General features: G+C 45.1%; 1 protein-coding gene across 10 annotated transcripts in view; it reads left to right on the plus strand.

Annotated features, from left to right (window-relative positions):
• The window catches only part of LOC310876594 (unconventional myosin-VI-like), a 165234-nt gene that overhangs the window by 48383 nt on the left and 96710 nt on the right, over window positions 1–20141 (plus strand). For all 10 annotated transcript variants that reach the window (XM_083790160.1, XM_083790163.1, XM_083790164.1 and 7 more), the window contains exons 7-11: window positions 79–134; window positions 232–329; window positions 3642–3806; window positions 10825–10905; window positions 18976–19156. In XM_083790160.1, the coding sequence (XP_083646286.1) occupies window positions 79–134; window positions 232–329; window positions 3642–3806; window positions 10825–10905; window positions 18976–19156 (581 nt within the window). The remainder of the gene's footprint in view (window positions 1–78; window positions 135–231; window positions 330–3641; window positions 3807–10824; window positions 10906–18975; window positions 19157–20141) is intronic.

Below are 20141 nucleotides of genomic sequence, written 5' to 3' on the forward strand. Positions count from 1 at the left end.
AAGTGCTTCTTTAGGCTTATTTTTCTAGACCTGTCACTGATCTGTATACGTAACCGCTTCAATTGTATTCCCCCACAGGTACTTGACAATTATTTATGGAACAGGTCAAGACATAGACGAGAGAATAGTTGAAGGTAAGAATGGCATGTTTCTTTACCTTATGGAAGACATTAGTTTGATTCTACAGGTCTGTTTTATAACGTAAATGTTTCATGTTTTTGAACAATGCAGCCAACCCGTTGCTGGAGGCCTTTGGAAATGCTAAAACAGTACGCAACAACAACAGCAGCCGCTTTGGGAAATTTGTGGAGATCCACTTCAGCGAAAAGGTCAGAGAGTTGTAAGAGTTGTCTTAAATCATGATTATAATGTTATCAATGAATTACCTGCCTAGCTCCTACCACTAGGACAGAAGATTTGCAGGGTAGGTAGTGGTACCCTCACAAAAAAGCATGCAGTAATCCTGGTCTCTAAACTACATCCCCTGGCCAGCCGGGGTGCCTGATGTGTGTTCCTTCCACACGCTATGCCCGGCTGGGGAAACTCTCCCCTGTCAGGTGAAAAGCAGCTTGGACTCCTCATGCATAGAAGGAAGCATGAGGTCAGTCCGCGGCCCCCTCAGGTTGGAGAGCTAGTGTAGTGCCCAGGAATACATTAGATGATTGACACTGGTTGAAAAAATGGGTTGCAAAATCGTGGGATAAAAATGTATATATAAAAAATGATTTGCAGTATACTATAGTTAGAGGTGTTTTATTCTCTATGTCATTCAGTGTTTCCCCTATTATGCACTAGGGGAAACGCTGGTCATTATATAAAATAATACTATAATGCCATTCAGGAATCCTCAAGTATTCCCAGCATGCTTTCCTCTGGCTCCTCCTGCTCACTGTGCTTCTCTCTCCTGTACACCCCACTACCAGAGCCTTGGTGGTGGGGGGGCATCTCTCTACTGTACACCCCACTACCAGAGCCTTGGTGGTGGGGGGGCATCTCTCTCCTGTACACCCCACTACCAGAGCCTTGGTGGTGGGGGGCGTATTAGTCTCCTGTACAGCCCACTACCAGAGCCTTGGTGGTGGGGGGGCATCTCTCTCCTGTACACCCCACTACCAGAGCCTTGGTGGTGGGGGGGCATCTCTCTCCTGTACACCCCACTACCAGAGCCTTGGTGGTGGGGGACATCTCTCTCCTGTACACCCCCACTACCAGAGCCTTGGTGGTGGGGGGGCATCTCTCTCCTGTACACCCCACTACCAGAGCCTTGGTGGTGGGGGGGCATCTCTCTCCTGTACACCCCACTACCAGAGCCTTGGTGGTGGGGGGCGTATTAGTCTCCTGTACACCCCACTACCAGAGCCTTGGTGGTGGGGGGGCTTCTCTCTCCTGTACACCCCCACTACCAGAGCCTTGGTGGTGGGGGGGCTTCTCTCTCCTGTACACCCCCACTACCAGAGCCTTGGTGGTGGGGGGGCTTCTCTCTCCTGTACACCCCCACTACCAGAGCCTTGGTGGTGGGGGGGCTTCTCTCTCCTGTACACCCCACTACCAGAGCCTTGGTGGTGGGGGGGCATCTCTCTACTGTACACCCCACTACCAGAGCCTTGGTGGTGGGGGGCATCTCTCTACTGTACACCCCACTACCAGAGCCTTGGTGGTGGGGCTTCTCTCTACTGTACACCCCACTACCAGAGCCTTGGTGGTGGGGGGGCTTCTCTCTACTGTACACCCCACTACCAGAGCCTTGGTGGTGGGGGGGCTTCTCTCTACTGTACACCCCACTACCAGAGCCTTGGTGGTGGGGGGGCTTCTCTCTACTGTACACCCCACTACCAGAGCCTTGGTGATGGGGGGCATCTCTCTCCTGTACACCCCACTACCAGAGCCTTGGTGGTGGGGGGCATCTCTCTCCTGTACACCCCACTACCAGAGCCTTGGTGGTGGGGGGGGGGCTTATTAGTCTCCTGTACACCCCACTACCAGAGCCTTGGTGGTGGGGGGGGCATCTCTCTCCTGTACACCCCACTACCAGAGCCTTGGTGGTGGGGGGGCATCTCTCTCCTGTACACCCCACTACCAGAGCCTTGGTGGTGGGGGGGATCTCTCTCCTGTACACCCCACTACCAGAGCCTTGGTGGTGGGGGGGCATCTCTCTCCTGTACACCCCACTACCAGAGCCTTGGTGGTGGGGGGGGCATCTCTCTCCTGTACACCCCACTACCAGAGCCTTGGTGGTGGGGGGGCATCTCTCTCCTGTACACCCCACTACCAGAGCCTTGGTGGTGGGGGGGCATCTCTCTCCTGTACACCCCACTACCAGAGCCTTGGTGGTGGGGGGCATCTCTCTCCTGTACACCCCACTACCAGAGCCTTGGTGGTGGGGGGGCTTATTAGTCTCCTGTACACCCCACTACCAGAGCCTTTGTGGTGGGGGGATCTCTCTCCTGTACACCCCACTACCAGAGCCTTGGTGGTGGGGGGGCATCTCTCTCCTGTACACCCCACTACCAGAGCCTTGGTGGTGGGGGGGCATCTCTCTCCTGTACACCCCACTACCAGAGCCTTGGTGGTGGGGGGGATCTCTCTCCTGTACACCCCACTACCAGAGCCTTGGTGGTGGGGGGGCATCTCTCTCCTGTACACCCCACTACCAGAGCCTTGGTGGTGGGGGGGGCATCTCTCTCCTGTACACCCCACTACCAGAGCCTTGGTGGTGGGGGGGCATCTCTCTCCTGTACACCCCACTACCAGAGCCTTGGTGGTGGGGGGGCATCTCTCTCCTGTACACCCCACTACCAGAGCCTTGGTGGTGGGGGGCATCTCTCTCCTGTACACCCCACTACCAGAGCCTTGGTGGTGGGGGGGCTTATTAGTCTCCTGTACACCCCACTACCAGAGCCTTTGTGGTGGGGGGATCTCTCTCCTGTACACCCCACTACCAGAGCCTTGGTGGTGGGGGGGCATCTCTCTCCTGTACACCCCACTACCAGAGCCTTGGTGGTGGGGGGGCATCTCTCTCCTGTACACCCCACTACCAGAGCCTTGGTGGTGGGGGGGCTTATTAGTCTCCTGTACACCCCACTACCAGAGCCTTGGTGGTGGGGGGCATCTCTCTCCTGTACACCCCACTACCAGAGCCTTGGTGGTGGGGGGCATCTCTCTCCTGTACACCCCACTACCAGAGCCTTGGTGGTGGGGGGCATCTCTCTCCTGTACACCCCACTACCAGAGCCTTGGTGGTGGGGGGCATCTCTCTCCTGTACACCCCACTACCAGAGCCTTGGTGGTGGGGGGCTTATTAGTCCAGTGGTTTTAGAATCAGTGCTCCAGGGATCATCATCACTCTCTCTGCTGTACTGTCCTTGGGCGGTGGTGGGGGGCTTCGTGTAACACACTCTCTCTCCTGTACTGTCCTAGGGCGGTGGTGGTGGTGGCTTTGTGTAACACTCACTCACTCTCTCTGCTGTACTGTCCTACCCAGAGTGCGTTGGTGGTGGTGGTGGTGGTGGTGGTGGTGGGGCTTTGTGTAACTCTCTCTCTCTCTCTCTGCTGTACTGTCCTACCCAGAGTGCGTTAGTGGTGGTGGTGGTGGGGCTTTGTGTAACACTCTCTCTCTCTCTCTGCTGTACTGTCCTACTCAGAACGTGGTGGTCGGGGGTTTCGTGTCCCACTACCTCCTGGAGAAGTCGAGGATCTGCAGACAGGGCCCTGAGGAGAGGAACTACCACATCTTCTACCGGCTGTGTGCCGGAGCCCCCGAGGACATCCGGGAGAAGTTCCACCTGGGCTCTCCGGACACGTTCAGGGTGAGGACGGGACGGAACAGGACAGGGGGAAAAAAAAAACTCACACTCACAAGTAAAAGGTTCAATACGGCAATGTATGCTTGTATGTTTACTTCAACTAGCCGATCTATAACGACACGTTGTAAGCTTGGAGATCCGTTACTACCGAACTATTTTGAAAGGGTTTTCAACATAGTAAAAAAACTTTTTCTGCATCATTTAAAATATACTCGTACCCCCCAGCTATGGGACGTTATCAGCCAACTACGTACATGTTCCTACCCCCTTAGTATACTCCGTGTATGTAATGGTTTAGCCCCACAGCAGTTTCTGGCATTGATCCAGTTGCTATGGCAACGCCCGTCACTTCCAGCTATGGGACGTACAAATCTGACCAGCGTAAGCAGTGTGTGCTTGCACTGATGATAGCAGTGTGTGTGTGTGTGTGGCAGTGTGCTGAGTGTGTGTGTGGGGTGGGGTGGGGGAAAACTCGTCCTCTTAAAGTGGACGCGGATAGCGGCACAGCTTACATTCATAAATGCTAATGCTAGCTGGCATAGTAAGTATAAGGTGTAAGGGGTGGCACAATATATAGATAAGAGTACACTCCAAATCAGAGTGAGTGGGATGTCCAGGGGACAAATTGAACTGTTGCCAGTTAGTGTTATGATGAAGCCATGACTAAACGTTGCTAGGGAATTTCGGAATTTCAGATCTAGATATAAAACCCATACAATACACACCTAAAACCACAAAGAACATCCAGAGTCTGGCCAATGTGCTCCCATGTTATGAGAGCATGTCAAACTACTTCTGTCTTTGTTGTGGTCATTTCTATGGGCCACGTCATATAACTCCAGATGTTTTTGTGACCACTGGTTGTGCGTGAACAGATCCAATCAAATGAACAGATCCAATTTTGTTCACTTCAGGCCTTGACCATCAGATGGCATCGCTGAGCCACAGTTGGATGGTCTTTGGCACTAAAACATGATTTTATCATATTGCCTCTTTAGGTGTTGATGTATTTGATTTTCACAACATACCTGTGTATAATACAGCAACCTGTATATAGCCTACACATATGCATAATATATTAGTTCTTTCCAAAGGAGAGATGAGTGAAGAGCGATAGTTGTGGTGCAGGTGAGGATGTCAGGACTTCGGTAGTCTATTATTCTAAAAGCAATTTAAAATAGTGACAATAACCGTGCACCACACCTTGCATCGCAAAGGCGTTGTGTGCTTGTTGTAGATCTGCTATTTCCACACACAAAAAACAGACACTTGTTTCTGCCTCTAAAATGACACAGATGCTTTCCCAGGTTGAAAGGTACAACAACGTTGTAGGCTGTCGCCTCGCAGTTAGAAGGTCCCCAGTTTGATTCCCGCTGGGGACGCTGTGAGCGTGTCCTCCTCTGTGTCATCAGTGCCCATACCTTTCTGTGTGGAGTTTGCATGTTCTCCTTACAATTTACAATTTACAATTTAGGCATTTAGCAGACGCTCTTAATCCAGAGCGACTTACATTTAAGCAAGAACAAAAGCATGGGAATACATCACATAAAAGCATTTATCATGAAACATGCGTAAGCTAAGAAGGTAACAGTGGAATATCTATATGATGAAACTATACATACACTATACATAATAAACTATACATATTCACTACTATGCTATACATATGTACTATGGCGTGCTATGACTATATACAATACAATTATAGTGCTGTCTACATAACATGCTATAAGTCTGTGTCAAATGCTATCTAAGCCAACAGAAATGCTATCTAAGGGGTTAGGGTAAGTGCTATGGGCCATGATGGAGTCTGAAAAGGTGGGTTTTCAGGCTACGGCGGAAGATTGGGAGTGATGCTGCAGTTCTGACTGCAATGGGAAGTGCATTCCACAGTTTTGGAGCCAGAAGGGAGAAGAGTTTGGGACGTGTGGAGCGTTGTCCCGGCGTTTTTAGTGAGGGTACTTCCAGTTTCCCTGCGTTGGCTGATCTGAGTGCGCGGGAGGGTTTGTAGGGTTCAATCATACTTGTAAGATATGGGGGAGCCATACCTTTGGTTGCTTTGAATGCCAGCATCAGAGTTTTGTATTCTGTGCGGGCAGCGACCGGGAGCCAGTGGAGGGAGCGGAGCAGGGGGGAGACATGTGAGAATTTTGGCTGGTTGAAGACCAAGCGAGCTGCTGCATTTTGGATCAGCTGGAGAGGCTTAAGTGCACATGCTGGTAGGCCAGTAAGGAGGGAGTTACAATAGTCGAGTTTTGACAAGACTGTTGTCTGGATTAGGAGCTGGGCTGATTCCTGGGTGAGGAACGGTCTAATTCGTCGTATGTTATAGAGTGTGAACCTACATGATCGAGTGCTCCTTGCCCCTACCTAGGGTAGGTACCCTAAAAAAAACATGCAGTAATCCTGGTCACTGTACTGCCTACCCCTAGTCCGCCAAGGGCGCCTTATGGAGGGGAAAGGAACTGGTTGGAATAACGTGTTCCTTCCACGCGCTACGTCCAACCAGGGAAACTCCTCCCTGCACCTGGGTAAAAAATGCATTACAAAATCGTGGGATAAAAAAAAAGAAAAATTAATAAATAATAATAATAATAAACGGGTTAACCCCTCTCTCATTCTTTTGAAGGTTTTCCCATTTTATTTATACAGTGGTGAAAGATGGGAAGGGAAGGCTTGAGGGAGGCATGTAAGCTACAAACCCTGGAGAGCAACGTGGACAATAATGGAGACAGTAATATTGGATGATACAAGATTCAAGACTTTATTGCCATGTCAACAGAGTTGATTGGAATTTGTTTCAGTGCACTAAAAACATACCGGTACATACGATACAAACACATATTCACATCACATAATCAGACAGAACATGATACAAAAGTACAGACATCATATGAGGGGGACCAATAAATAAGAAGAATGCAAAACGTTACAATTCATGTTGAATAAATAAATAGCAAATTTATCACAGTTCATCGTTTTACAAAGCAGCTTCACGCTGTAAAGTGCGAGTGAAAAGGGGGTCAGCATTCAAGAGGCGAACAGCCTCGGGATAAGCGCTGTTCTTGAAGCGGGAGGTATTGCACTTTAGAGACCGGAGTCTCTTACCTGAGGGCAGGGGTTGCGAAAAGAGAGCAGGCAGGGTGGGAGGGGTCGGCGATCACCTTCTGCATTCTGCGCTTAGTGCGTATGGTGTAGATAGAGGAGACGGATGGGAGGTCGAGGCCAATGATTTTTGACGCTGTGCGTATACCACCCTTTCCAGCCGTTTCCTCTCTAAGTCGGTGGTGTTTCCATACCACACTGTGACTGAGAAGACGAGGACACTCTGCACAGTGGCTCTGTAGAAGTGAACCAACGCCACCCCGGTCACACCGAACTTCTTTAAGAGGCGTAGGAAGTGAAGCCTCTGATGGGCTTTACTCAAGATGTTACTAGTGTTAACTTCCCATTTCAGGGAGCATCATATAGTGGTGCCAAGGAATTTAAAACTGTCGACCCTTTCGACAGGCTGGTCGTCGATTACCAGGGATGGGGGCATAATCCCCTTTTTCCGGAAATCAAAGATAATTTCTTTGGTCTTTTTTTTTGGCCAGGTTTAGGATAAGGTTATTCGAAGTGCACCAGTCTACGAGGGCTGCCACCTCGGCCCTGTAGGCTGATTCGTCACCATTTTTAATATAGCCAACGACAGTTGTGTCATCTGCATATTTAAAAAAATAAACAAATTGAGAATGTGAAATAAAGTCATTGGTATAAAGTGCGTAGAGGAGGGCTGAGAGAACACAGCCCTGGGGGGCCCCAGTGTTAAAGGTTTTGTTAAAGGACATTCATTTTAATTTATTTTTATTTTTCGTTTTTCTTTTAGGTTTTATGACCTCAATTACACCCCAAAATCCTGAACTTTGAACATTCAGTGGATTTTCTGTGGTCTGGAGTTTTCTTTGGAAGCCTTTTGAGCTACAATGAAAACAGGCAAGACAGTGAAAACAGTGACATCTGCTGGCAAATCCCATTGACATATATGGGATTTGCAGGCTCTTACATCACAAACTGCCGGCAAATCAGAGCACCTGTTTGAGCCAGAAAACCCCAGACCACAGAAAATCTACTGAATGTTAAAAGTTCAGGTTTTTTGGGTGCAATTGAGCTTAGAAAACCTAAAGAAAAATAAGAACAATTCCAAAACCATTTTTTTAATGCCACAATCCCTTTAAGAGTCATGGTTTGAGAAAGCATGTTGCCAATCTTAACCAATTGCTTCCGGTTTGACAGAAAGTCTAAAATCCAGAGACAAAGAGTGATTAATACCCATGGCCAAGAGCTTATAAAATAATTTGATGGGCAAAATCGTGTTAAACGCAGAACTGAAATCAATAAATAAAACTCTAACATATGTGGCGGGGGCCTCCAGGTGCTGTAGGATACTGTGGAGGCACAGAGACACAGCATCCTCTACAGACCTGTTAGCTCGATAGGCAAACTGGAAGTTATCCATCTCAACATTGGACAGGCAATGCGTTCAAATATTTTCATCACGACAGAGGTCAAGGCGACAGGCCTGTAGTCATTCATGCTAACAGCATTAGGCTTCTTAGGGACAGGGATAACCACAGCAGATTTAAAACAAGCAGGGACTTTGCATAGTGTAAGAGACCAGTTAAAAATACCAGTAAAGACATAGACAGGAGATAATTGGTGGGCACAGTGCTTTAAAGTAAAAGCAGAGACCTGATCTGGGCCTGCTGCTTTCCTGCTGTTTTGTTTAAGGAGGAGGGTTCTTACCTCTTGCTCACTAATTATAAAGGGAGGGGGGGTAGTTTGTTCTATACTAACTGCTGCTGCTTCACTGGGATGGACATCTCTGGGCATGTCAAATCTACAATAGAACTCGTTCAATCTATCAGGGAGGAGGGGGTCATCATCTGGGGCTCGGTGGCTGCCTTTATACCCTGTGATGGTCTGCATCCCTTGCCAAACACCCTTGGTGTCATTGGCACGTAGCTTGGCTTGCAGACTGTAATTATATTTGGCTTTAGCTTTTTTCACAGCATGTTCAAACTCATATCTGGCTAATTTAAAAGCCTCTTTGTTGCCACTCTTAAAGGCTTCGTTTTTCTTTGAGCAGAGGGTTTTAACCTCTTTACTGAACCAATGTTTGTTATTGCTAAAAACAGTAACAGTCTTAGATGGGATACAGAGAGACTCAGAGAACTTTATGTAGGAGGTAACTGTATCAGTATACTCATCCAGGTCATCGCATGCATCTTGAAAAACAGACCAGTCAGTTAAATCAAGGCAGGCACTCAGGCTATCAGCGGCCTCAGGGGACCATTGTCTTACAGTCTTAGAGCAACGTTTGTTGGTCTTCAGCTGCTGACGATACTGGGGGATCAGTAAGATAGAGTTATGGTCCGACAGACCGAGGGGGGCACGCACCACGGCACCAAACGCGTATGGTGCTGTAGCACTGGTCAAGAGTTTTCTCACCTCTAGTGGCAGCGTGGATCTGTTGTTTATACCGCGGAAGCGACTTCCTCAAGTTAACATGATTCAGATCTCCCATAATAAGGACGGCTGAATGTGGATGGGCATTTTCCAATTCCGGGATATGTGCAGCTAGCTGAGATCATCATATACAGAGATAATGATTTTGACATTTACAACTGAATCCTCAATTAAACCGGGACTGTTGACCTTTTCGCGCCTTTTCGGTGCCTGCCAGCGTTGCCCCATATATTCTTTTCACTGAATTAAGAAGACGGTCCGTTTTCGAGTGCGTGCTCAAGGTGTGTGTGTGTGTGTGTGCGTGTACATAGAAAACGCATCACTCCTCCACCATATTCTCCCACGCTGCCCTTGATCAGTCACGATTAGCCTCAGCAATTAACTTACATTTACATATTGACTTCATTGCCATAATGAATCTCCAATCGGGTCAGGCCACGTCTTAATAACATAATTATTTCATGCCGTATTGGGTTTTTTTTTATATCGTTTTAATTACTTCTCGGCCAGCTTACAAAGGCAACTGATAGTCGGAAGGTTGATATCTCCTTCTTTAGTGACTCGTTCTAAAATAGTATTTAATCTGTAATAGTTTGGTCAACCAAGCGTTTGAAAGTTTAGAATTTGTTTAAAAAGCGACAGTCCGTAACATTGTTAGTTGTTGAGGTCTCATATTGTGTGCGTGACAGCAGGCACATGTCTGGTCTGTGGAGTGACGTTCATCATCTACGAGGGCATCGGACATGACGCAAGCCCTATAACAAGATAATGTGTCCCAAATGTCAAATGTTTCCTCGAATTTCAAAACGGAATGCGTAAGCCGCTCCCCGTTGTGCGCCAGCAAAGTGTGTCTATGAACCGTCAAGTATGATTTCAGGATTGTGGCGACCTTAACTTGGTGTGAATTACTCTTTAGATCCATTGGACCTTTCATCGTAATGAAAGTCATGGTTCACGTACGCGTCTGTCGAGCTTAACCTCGCTTTTCTATAACCAGGATAATCTCCGGCTTACAGACCCAATGTCGGCGTGTTTATTGCTTTCTTTCTGCCTCTCAGCCTTCCTTCCCACCTGAGGCACGCTCCTTGCATAGCTTATCGTCAGGCCGGATCTCGCGTGACCGCAAACCACCGGCAAGTCTTTCGGGGACCGATCCCAGAACCTATTAAACCCAGACTCGAAAAACTGGCTTTTATGTAAATGTGAGTTAATTGCTGTGGAGAATCGTGACTGATCAAGGGCAGCTTGGGAAGAATATGGCGGAGGAGTGATGTGTTTTCTACGCACGCACGCACGCACGCGCACGCTCGCGCGCACGCACACGCGCACGCACACGCGCACACGCACACGTGCACGCACACGCACACGCGCACACGCACACGCACACGCACACGCACACGCACACACACACACACACACAGGATCACAAAGTGGAGTTCCTCTGACTGCTAAGTGTATTGCATTCACTGATGTTACTGTAGTAACTCTCTCTCTCTCTCTTTCTCCCCTGCAGTACCTGAACAGAGGATGCACAAGGTTCTTTGCCAACAAGGACACAGACAAACAAATCCTGCAGAATCGCAAGAGTTCTGAGGTAGGTACAGTGCACACGTCTTATTCATTCTAGCATCTCTAAAAGACAAGTTCTAAATCAGTGGAATCAGTAGAGGTTTGGGCTGCTATGCGGCCCTCAGGCCGATCCGGCCGATATGCCCATATGTGGACATCTCTGTGTCTGTCAGCCTTTGTCCCTTTTATGCCCATATGTAGACATCTGTGTCTGTCAGCCTTTGTCCCTTTTATGCCCATATGTAGACATCTCTGTGTCTGTCAGCCTTTGTCCCTTTTATGCCTACACACAAGTGTCGCCATGATGACGTTTATGATGACGTCCTCCGGTTACATTCAGGACTAGGCCAGATCACAGCCCACATGGGGATGATCTTTATGTAATCTGCAGCAACGTCTTCACCAGTTGAAATAATATAGCTTATTCTGGGCCAGATCTGACTACCGGTAGTTATGATATGACTTAAGTTGATCTGGCCTCGATCGGACTCTCTCCGATTCCTCCAGTTGGTTGAAATCAGGTGATATTCTGACTTCATCTGGCCCCAATCGAGACATCACTAATTCGTCCACGTTCTGGCCGTGCTTGCTGGCTAAAGTGAAGCACATGAGTGCGCTACACGCCGCTACAAGGTGCAGGATTTTGTCGGATTGCTCCAGCAATATTTGCGTTGGGATCCAAATCCTGATGCAGGGCTCTAGTAAACAGTAACTATATACAGTAGCATAGCATATAGCCTGAATACACCATTCTATGATTAAAATTAAACTGTTTTTATTATCACTGATTGATTCGTGGGTGTGTTGGTGTGTTGGTGTGGGTGTGTGTGGGGCTGGTGTGTGTGACTGTGTATGTGCGTGTCTGCACAACTGCACATGCGTAAGCCTCCCTGCAATTCTCTTCAAAATCCATTACATTTTTAATAAAAAAATGTGATTAGATGCCATTATGCACCACTGTGATAAATACTAACTATAATGAATATGAACACTATTGCTGCAAGTAAATCTCACATAATACTGTATATCACGAGTGTTATTAAAGGTCTGTCCAAGACAAACCTATTCATGTCCAGGCATCGACAGACAGACAGACAGACAGACAGACAGACAGACAGACAACGCAGTGGGTATTTTAATTAGGCAGTGCGCGGTGAAGCACCACATCAATGAGAATACTTCTTTGGCTTCATGAACTGAGCTCTGCTCGTGCCTCTGTCTTTGATTAATTATGCAGAAGCCTTCCATTATAGTGGCTGTGCACAGCATTCCCCATCTGTGTCCGGCTAATTAATTAATATTTTAAGTAAGGGGCAGGGCATCGGTTTCCCCTCTTAGATGGTAAATTACATTCCACTTTTGATGGTAATTTGCTCTGAACATCATGCATCTGTGCTGGGTGACATTACAATCAATGTCCGTGTGATATTGATTTGAAGCCTAGCTTATGATTAATGAATTATTCTTTTTTATAACAGTGAGAATAGGCAATCTAAATACACTGACAAGACGCCCACACATGCGTTGTGAATTGCGTTGTGAAAGTGTTTAATCAGACTTGAATTGTTTCATATAAGAAAGAAATAATTAATATATATATATATATATATATCCACTTGACTTAGAACCATTTTTTTTTTTTTTTTTTTTAGATATTTTTTTGCGGCTTACGCCTTTTATTGATTTTTGAAGGGACAGACAGTAGGCTGACAGGAAACGGGAGAGAGATGTGGGGATGACATGCAGTAAAGGCCGTGTCGGGCTCGGGAGTCGAACCCGCGGCACACTGCAACTGGATTACCAGTCAGTTGCCCAGACCGTTACGCCACGGCCTGGGCCTAGAACCATTTTTAAAACTATATTTGTTAGTTATTTTGCTTAGTGTGAATAGCCCTTAAGCTTAGAGTATATATTAATAGAGACAACACCCAATTTCTCCTCCCAACCACTTGCATTCATTTGCTCAAAAGCGCATGAGGCGATTTCACTCCTCTTTCCGGGTAGGAACAGTGCATTCTGGGATGGATTTGGGCCAAATGGTGAACGCGCTGGCCGTTGACTATCATTGCATGCGTTCACGTATGAAACAGCGTTCACGTGGTGTAATTGCCCCCAATAACATGAACGTGTGCAATTGCCCATTTACAGACGCGGCCATGTTTCCATCAGAGTTTAGTTTGGAAGCACTCGTTTTCAGTAAAGCAACGTCCTGCTGCCTCCTGCATTATGTGCTAATTCAAAACAGGTGGCAGTTGAGTGATATCTAACGAGCACTTCCAAACTACAGCACTTAGAAAATGAATCACCTGCAAGGACACAAAGTAGCTCATAACATGTATACAGTGGATTTTACTTTGAGGATAGAAAGAGAATAATTCAACCATTCCGTACAGCTGCAATGTTGGTGAGTTACAGTTAGATATGACTTTTCTGTTTGGATGAATGGGCTGCCATTGGAAGTTGCACCTAGGTAGCACCTTAAGTTGCCATTAACTTATATGGTATGGTCTGCATATGGAGAATGATAGTCAACGGCCCAGTGCTGGCTCGAGCTGCAATACCAAATTCGGCCACTATGTCCATTCCGCCTCAAGGTTTCATCTCAGTGACGTCTCTATTATATTTATACTCTAAGCCTTTAAGTCGGTCATTGTTTGTAAATATGGGTTTGGAGATCTGCTATTTTCATTATATTTGCCACAACACCACTGTGCAACAAACTATAAAATAGGGCTCAAGTCGTTTTTATTTGTGTATATGTATGTGTGTAATTGTATATGTGTGTGTGTATATATTATATGTGTGTGTGTGTGTGTGTGTTCATATATATATATATATATATATATATAATGAGAAGCGCAGGACAGGTAACCTGACGCTGCCAGATGGGGGCGGTATTGGGTAACCATGTTCCCCAACACAGCCTTCATCTGGGATCTCTCAGGGAGTTGAGCTGACACCAATCCGTTCCGTACCGAACCAATCAGTGTGAGCTAAGGTGCGAAACCGGATGTGAAGCTATATAGACACGTCAATATGATTGGTTGTGTTTGCACGCCCACACGGTGATAGACAGACGGTCCCATCCAATCATCTACCAAGTATCTTGAAAAAAAGGAACAGCCCCGTCATCGAATTTGCTTCCGCGATCCCAGATCCCAATAAGCTGTGAAACAAATTTGTGTAGCAAGCTTCTTGGAACTGGCAGCGTCAGGTTACAGGACAGGGACTACAGATGAAATTTAGCTTCGGCTAACTCTGGCCCATTTACATTGATGTGAAAACTGACATGTTGATTAATGAGCTTTGTCCCTGTCAAATAAATAAATAAATATATTTATATATTTTAATATTTGATTAATCGAAAAAGTAATAAATTGAATAATCACAAGCTAGTTCACACTAGCTATTAGTTGCAGAGTTGACACTGCTCACTTTGCTCAACAACACGCTTGTTAAAGTCATCCAGCATTGCATAGGTTTGTGGGAGCGTGGCAAGACTTTGTTTTTCTAGAATCAATTCGATCGAAAAAGAAGTCGTGCACATCCACAAGACCTCTTGAAGGCAATAGTCTGACCCCAAAGTGAACTGAGATGAAAGCAATAAAAGCTCCCATTTATTTGTTAACTCTGTAGAGTCTGAAGAAGAGCATGGGCCCGCAACTTACAGTAACTAATAAAAGTTATGCAAAATAAGCTATAGCTCTTCTTCTATGTCTTTGAATAATAATTAGTTTTCCCCCATTACAAGCAAGAGTTGTGTGGCAATGAAGCCAGCTTTGTTGTAGCTTTATTTACTGTTTGTATCTTCATGATGCTTCGATCGTTAGATAAAAGTAGACTAATAGCTCAGAGCGTAATTGAGAGTTGCGGCCATAAAGGATCAATATCACATTGACTTGAAGCATTCTGTGAGTGTTTGAATTGCCCACAGTGGGATATACAATCAGAAGAAAACATTATTTCTGAATTATAGATGAAATAGGTATGGAACAGTATTGATTCATGTAATTGTTGCCTCATATAATAGCCAAAGATATAATGTATGTATGTCTCTTCACTTTTCCTCATCTTGTATCACACAGGACAATAAGGTGACTTGGTTTTTAATAAAGGACGCCCCGGTTGATTTTGAAATAGATTTGAGATGTTTGATCGCTCGGTTTGTGAGCATGGTGTGCAGTGTTTCTTCATTTGCCTCTTTCTCTTTCTCTGTCGCCTCTTCCCTTGTTCTGTATACTTCCATCGCTCTTTTATACAGTATGCAGTTCTTTGCTGTATCTCTGAATGTCACAGGTCACATGGTATACATCTCTGGTTTATCTTAAATTAGTTTTTTCGCGAAACATTTAAAAGCACCACATCGAAGTGATTTAAAACTGAGTTTTTTTTCAAAACCAATTACAAAAATGTCCAAGTAAGTTAAATCAAAGTGGTTTTAGAGATTTTTTGCTTTTGGAACCATTTACCCTTTCTCACAAAATACTGCAGAAAGAGACTGAGTCACAGGGCTTAAAGTTCAGTCCTGGGTACTGATTTCAGTCCTGAGGATTTCATAGGGGTCATTTAATGGCATCAGTGCAGATTTGCAAAACATCATTTTCAGTCTTGGGATTTCTTTGGGCTTTAAAGGAGAATTCCATGCTAGAAGGCTTTCTTACCTTTCTTTGTAGTCGTTACGTCCCCACCAAAGAGGTCCAGGTGTTATTTTGTGCAAAAGCTCCTTATTGGCTATTTCCCCTACCATAAGCCCTAAATGAATTGCATTGAATTGAATGGGAATTGAATGGGACTATGGGGTGTTTTAATAATTCTTTTGTATATATCCTCTCTTCATAATGTAAATAATATCCCAAGCGGCACAGTTTACTACTTATTCCTCAATGGAGGACGTTTAGCATTTGACATATTTTGTGTATACATTCAGAACAATGAACACGACAAGTATTAAACGAACAACGTAATTTTCTGTTTCCCCTAGCTCACACAATAAACAAAGTCTGTCTGCCTCTGGAGTGTCCTAAAACCTGCTGCTATGTTTTTCCTTATTAGTTTATACAGTCCCATTGATCCCCCGTTCAGGGAAGCAATACAAAAGTTACAATTGGCTATTAGCAAAACTTTTAGGCCTATATAATGTTCCTGAACGACGCATACTGTAGAGATCTTTGACTTGTGTTAAATTATTATACTTCACATAATGAGCTTCTGTGTATCAGCGGAACGTGCTGTGTGTGTGTGTGTGTGTGTGTGTGTGTGTGTGTGTGTGTGTGTGTGTGTACCAGTGTCCCTGTGTCCGAGCACGGAAATGGCATATTGTCACCACCAAGTGTCACTGTTGTGCAGTCTAACACATAGACAGAGGCCAGGGAGGAGAGCTTGTACAGCACAGCACAGCACAGCACAAGTACAGTACAGCTGCAGCACCACTCACTTCAGACAGGTCAGATTTTTGAGTGGTGAAACCACTCCTATAGACAGCTATAGGAGTGTCCCTGGTTCTGTCCCTGGCTGGGTGGCTGGATCTGTCCGAGCACAAAAATAGTGTTATAGCATTTGTTCACCACTAAGTGTCACTGTTGCACAGCTTAACACACACATACACACACCGGCCAGGGATGAGGGCTTGTACAGTACGTACGGCACAAGTACAGTACAGCACCACTCACTTCAGACTGGTCTGATTTTTTATTAATGCCCTGCTTCGTTATAGAAAAGTGTTGCTCGATAGTAGATCTACAAGCTCGTCACGACGCATTGTGATCTTGTAGATCTGCCATTTTCAGTATTTTGGAAATGTTTCTAAAGTTAATAGTGGTCCACTCTGCCTTTGGTTATATAGGAATACCTGAGCACCGTGACCGACCCAAAACAAAGAAAAATCTTAACTAGGTACAGACTCAGTGAGCACAGTCTCGTGATCGAGAAAGGCCGTCATAGGCAGACCTGTATTGCGAGAGAAGACAGACTACGCACCCACTGCACACAAAATGAAGTGGAAACCGAGCTACACTTCCTAACCATCTGTCCATTGTACCAAGACATCAGAGACACATACCTCCCACAGATTACAACCACACACAGAGATTTTGAAAACATGACCAATGACAAAAAACTCCCATATCTCCTGGGCGAAGTACAACAATGTGCAAACACAGCAGCAAGATTTGTGAGTTGCTGTGATAGGAGAAGGATATCAAATGGAACACAAACACCCTAAAGACTAATCATTGTGTATATATCATTGTGTATATTCCTGCACTATACCTCGAGTGACCTTGGTACATAGAATTTGATCTATTGAAGATTCTGACCTTCAAATGTACATAATTTTCGTTTTGATTGTATTGCTGTATTGTTGTATTGTTCTTTCTGCTTTGGCAATGTAAACGTATGTTTTCTCATGCCAATAAAGCCCTTGGAATTGAATTGAATTGAATTGTGAGAACCGCTGCTTCTAAAGAGAGACCGACCCTGTACGAAAAGTGCTGCTAGTACTGATAGTACTTATATATAATCAGTACTATCAGTAAAGGATGAATACAACATTAATATCAACATCTTAAAACCAAAATGTTGAATTGTGGGTTTGAGTTCACATGCCCTTTTGATGTAAATCAAAAGGGGGGGGGGTAACTACCTGTCAGTGGGGAGTGTTGGCTGGGAGGAGGAGTAGGATATATAATATATAAAAAGGATATTCATGCTGAGGAAAGTTTCCATACTTACATTTGACATTTGCACATACATTCATGTATTAATATTATATATTGTGTATATAGATTTCCGGGGCAATTACACTATTTATGAGGCTGCTACATTGAACAAAGGATTATCACTGTTCATTTCTGCCACTAGACACCTGCACTCACACTAGTGGTTTACTGTAAGGTGCAGTGGAGTTGGCTGATGAGACCCTATAAGGGTCCATTTGGTTACATGTGTACACTCTATAGTATATTAACACTACATATAGTATCAAATCAAACTATCTATATAATGTATCACATTTAAAACAACATATGCTGACCAAAGTGCTGTATAGGGTTGAGACAAACGGAGCATCAAATTCAACAGCACCCATCGACGGCGCATAGGCAAATTAAAACAGTATCAAGTATCAAGTATCAAAAGTGCAATTAAAAGCCAAAGATAATATGTGGGTTTTTCGTAATCTATGATAGGATAATATACATTTTGCTTTTTAGAATCCAATCCGATCATTATTGGCAGTGAAAACAAAAACCCACATGTTAGCTGAGTTTGCTGTTTCATTTATTAATAAAGGACACAACCATTTTGACTATGATTATGAAGCATGAAACTGGGACATTCTTCTTCTCTGTGTGTGTGTGTGTGTGTGTGTGTGTGTGTGTGGCGCCGTGCATGCGTGTGTTTTGCTCTCTTTCAAGATTTGATTTGCTGTGCTTTCTCTCGTGTTAAGAATGGTGTGTGTGTGTGTGTGTGTGTGTGTGTGTGTGTGTGTGTGTGTGTGTGTGTGTGTGTGTGTGTGTGTGTGTGTGTGTGTGTGCGCACGTCTTGACAAATACATAAATATGCGTTTATAAGTAAACTGAGAAATGTATGGAAATGGAAATGTTATTAGTGAACCGTCACAAACAAACCCTGCTTAAACCCAGTGGTGTAAAGTAACCTAAGTACATTTACTCAAGTTTTTTTTTTGTTTTACTTTCCTGGAGTATTTCCCATTTCAAGTACTTTTACTTCTACTCCGCTACGTTTGAGAGGCAATCCACTAAATTTATTTGAAAACTTTAGTTACTAGTTGGGTATATTTGTATTATTATTACATACATTAACCACTTCAGTCGTAAAATAGATTTCAGTCATTTGAAAATAGCCGATCTTCAAGCTCAAAATGCGTAAAAAAAATTGTAAAAAAAAAAAAAGTTTGAATGCCCCCCCTGTCACAAATTGCTAAAATCGGTAAAATGAAATAAAGCAGCAAATGAAAACCAATTAACATTTTTTTTTTTACTTTCTCTAATAACAATCTAAAACATGAACCTTGGTTGAAAAAAAAGTTGTCCTTTAAACCCGGGTCAACCTCTGCGTGGTCTCGTCTGTCTCTCAGCACCTGAAATCGGGACCCCTGAAGGACCCTCTGCTGGACGACCAGGGAGACTTCAACAGGATGTGCGTGGCTATGAAGAAGATCGGCCTGGACGACACGGAGAAGCTGGACCTGTTCCGGGTGGTGGCCGGAGTCCTGCACCTGGGCAACGTCGACTTCGAGGAGACGGGGAGCACCTCAGGTACTGTACACCTTAACCCATTCTGACCTGAGATCAGATTCATACGAGGTTTCCACTGGACACACACTGGTCTGATCAACCCATTCTGACCTGAGATCAGATTCTAAAAATGTCAGTCGTTCTTCGATTTTTCAAAAATAGCAGACCTACAAGCTCGTAGCGCGCCACTCGGTGGCGCGCTATGAGCTTGTAGATCTGCTATTTTTCAATAGCTAAAGCATAACATGATAACACCAAAATGTGTTCCCGCGCAAAATGGGTTAACACACATGTTGTAGTTTTAGAGGAGACGGGGAGCACCTCAGGTACACCTTAACACACGTGTTGTAGTTTGATTCAGGAGTCCTGCACCTGGGCAACGTCGACTTCGAGGAGACTGGTAGCACCTCAGCTACCGTACACCTTAACACATGTGTTGAAGTTTTAGAGGAGACGGGGAGCACCTCAGGTACACCTTAACACACATGTTGTAGTTTTAGAGGAGACAGAGAGCACGTCAGGTACACCTTAATACACGTGTTGTAGTTTGATTCAGGAGTCCTGCACCTGGGCAACGTCGACTTCGAGGAGACTGGTAGCACCTCAGCTACCGTACACCTTAACACATGTGTTGTAGTTTTAGAGGAGGCGGAGAGCACCTCAGGTACACCTTAATACACGTGTTGTAGTTTGATTCAGGAGTGTGGCCTATAAGTATTTTTTTGAGGATTTTTTTCTATCTGTTTTTTTTGGCCTAAAGGTGGCCGTACACTAGCCAATAATCGGGCATTTTTGACGCTCGGGGGGGTGCCAGACTCAATCGGGAGCGATTCTCAGGCATAAATTATCGTCTAGTGTGAGTGTATAAAAGAGCCCGAGTTTTAAAACCGTGTAGTGTGTGCTGCATAAAATAATCGGGCCCGATATCCGTCCGTCCGTCTACACAGCACATAACTCAAAGTCTGCAGGTACTTTGAGTGTGCACATCCCCGGATATGGACTACAC

This window comes from Protomyctophum parallelum, assembly GCF_964188405.1.
Source record: "Protomyctophum parallelum genome assembly, chromosome: 19".
Taxonomy (NCBI): Eukaryota; Metazoa; Chordata; class Actinopteri; order Myctophiformes; family Myctophidae; genus Protomyctophum; species Protomyctophum parallelum.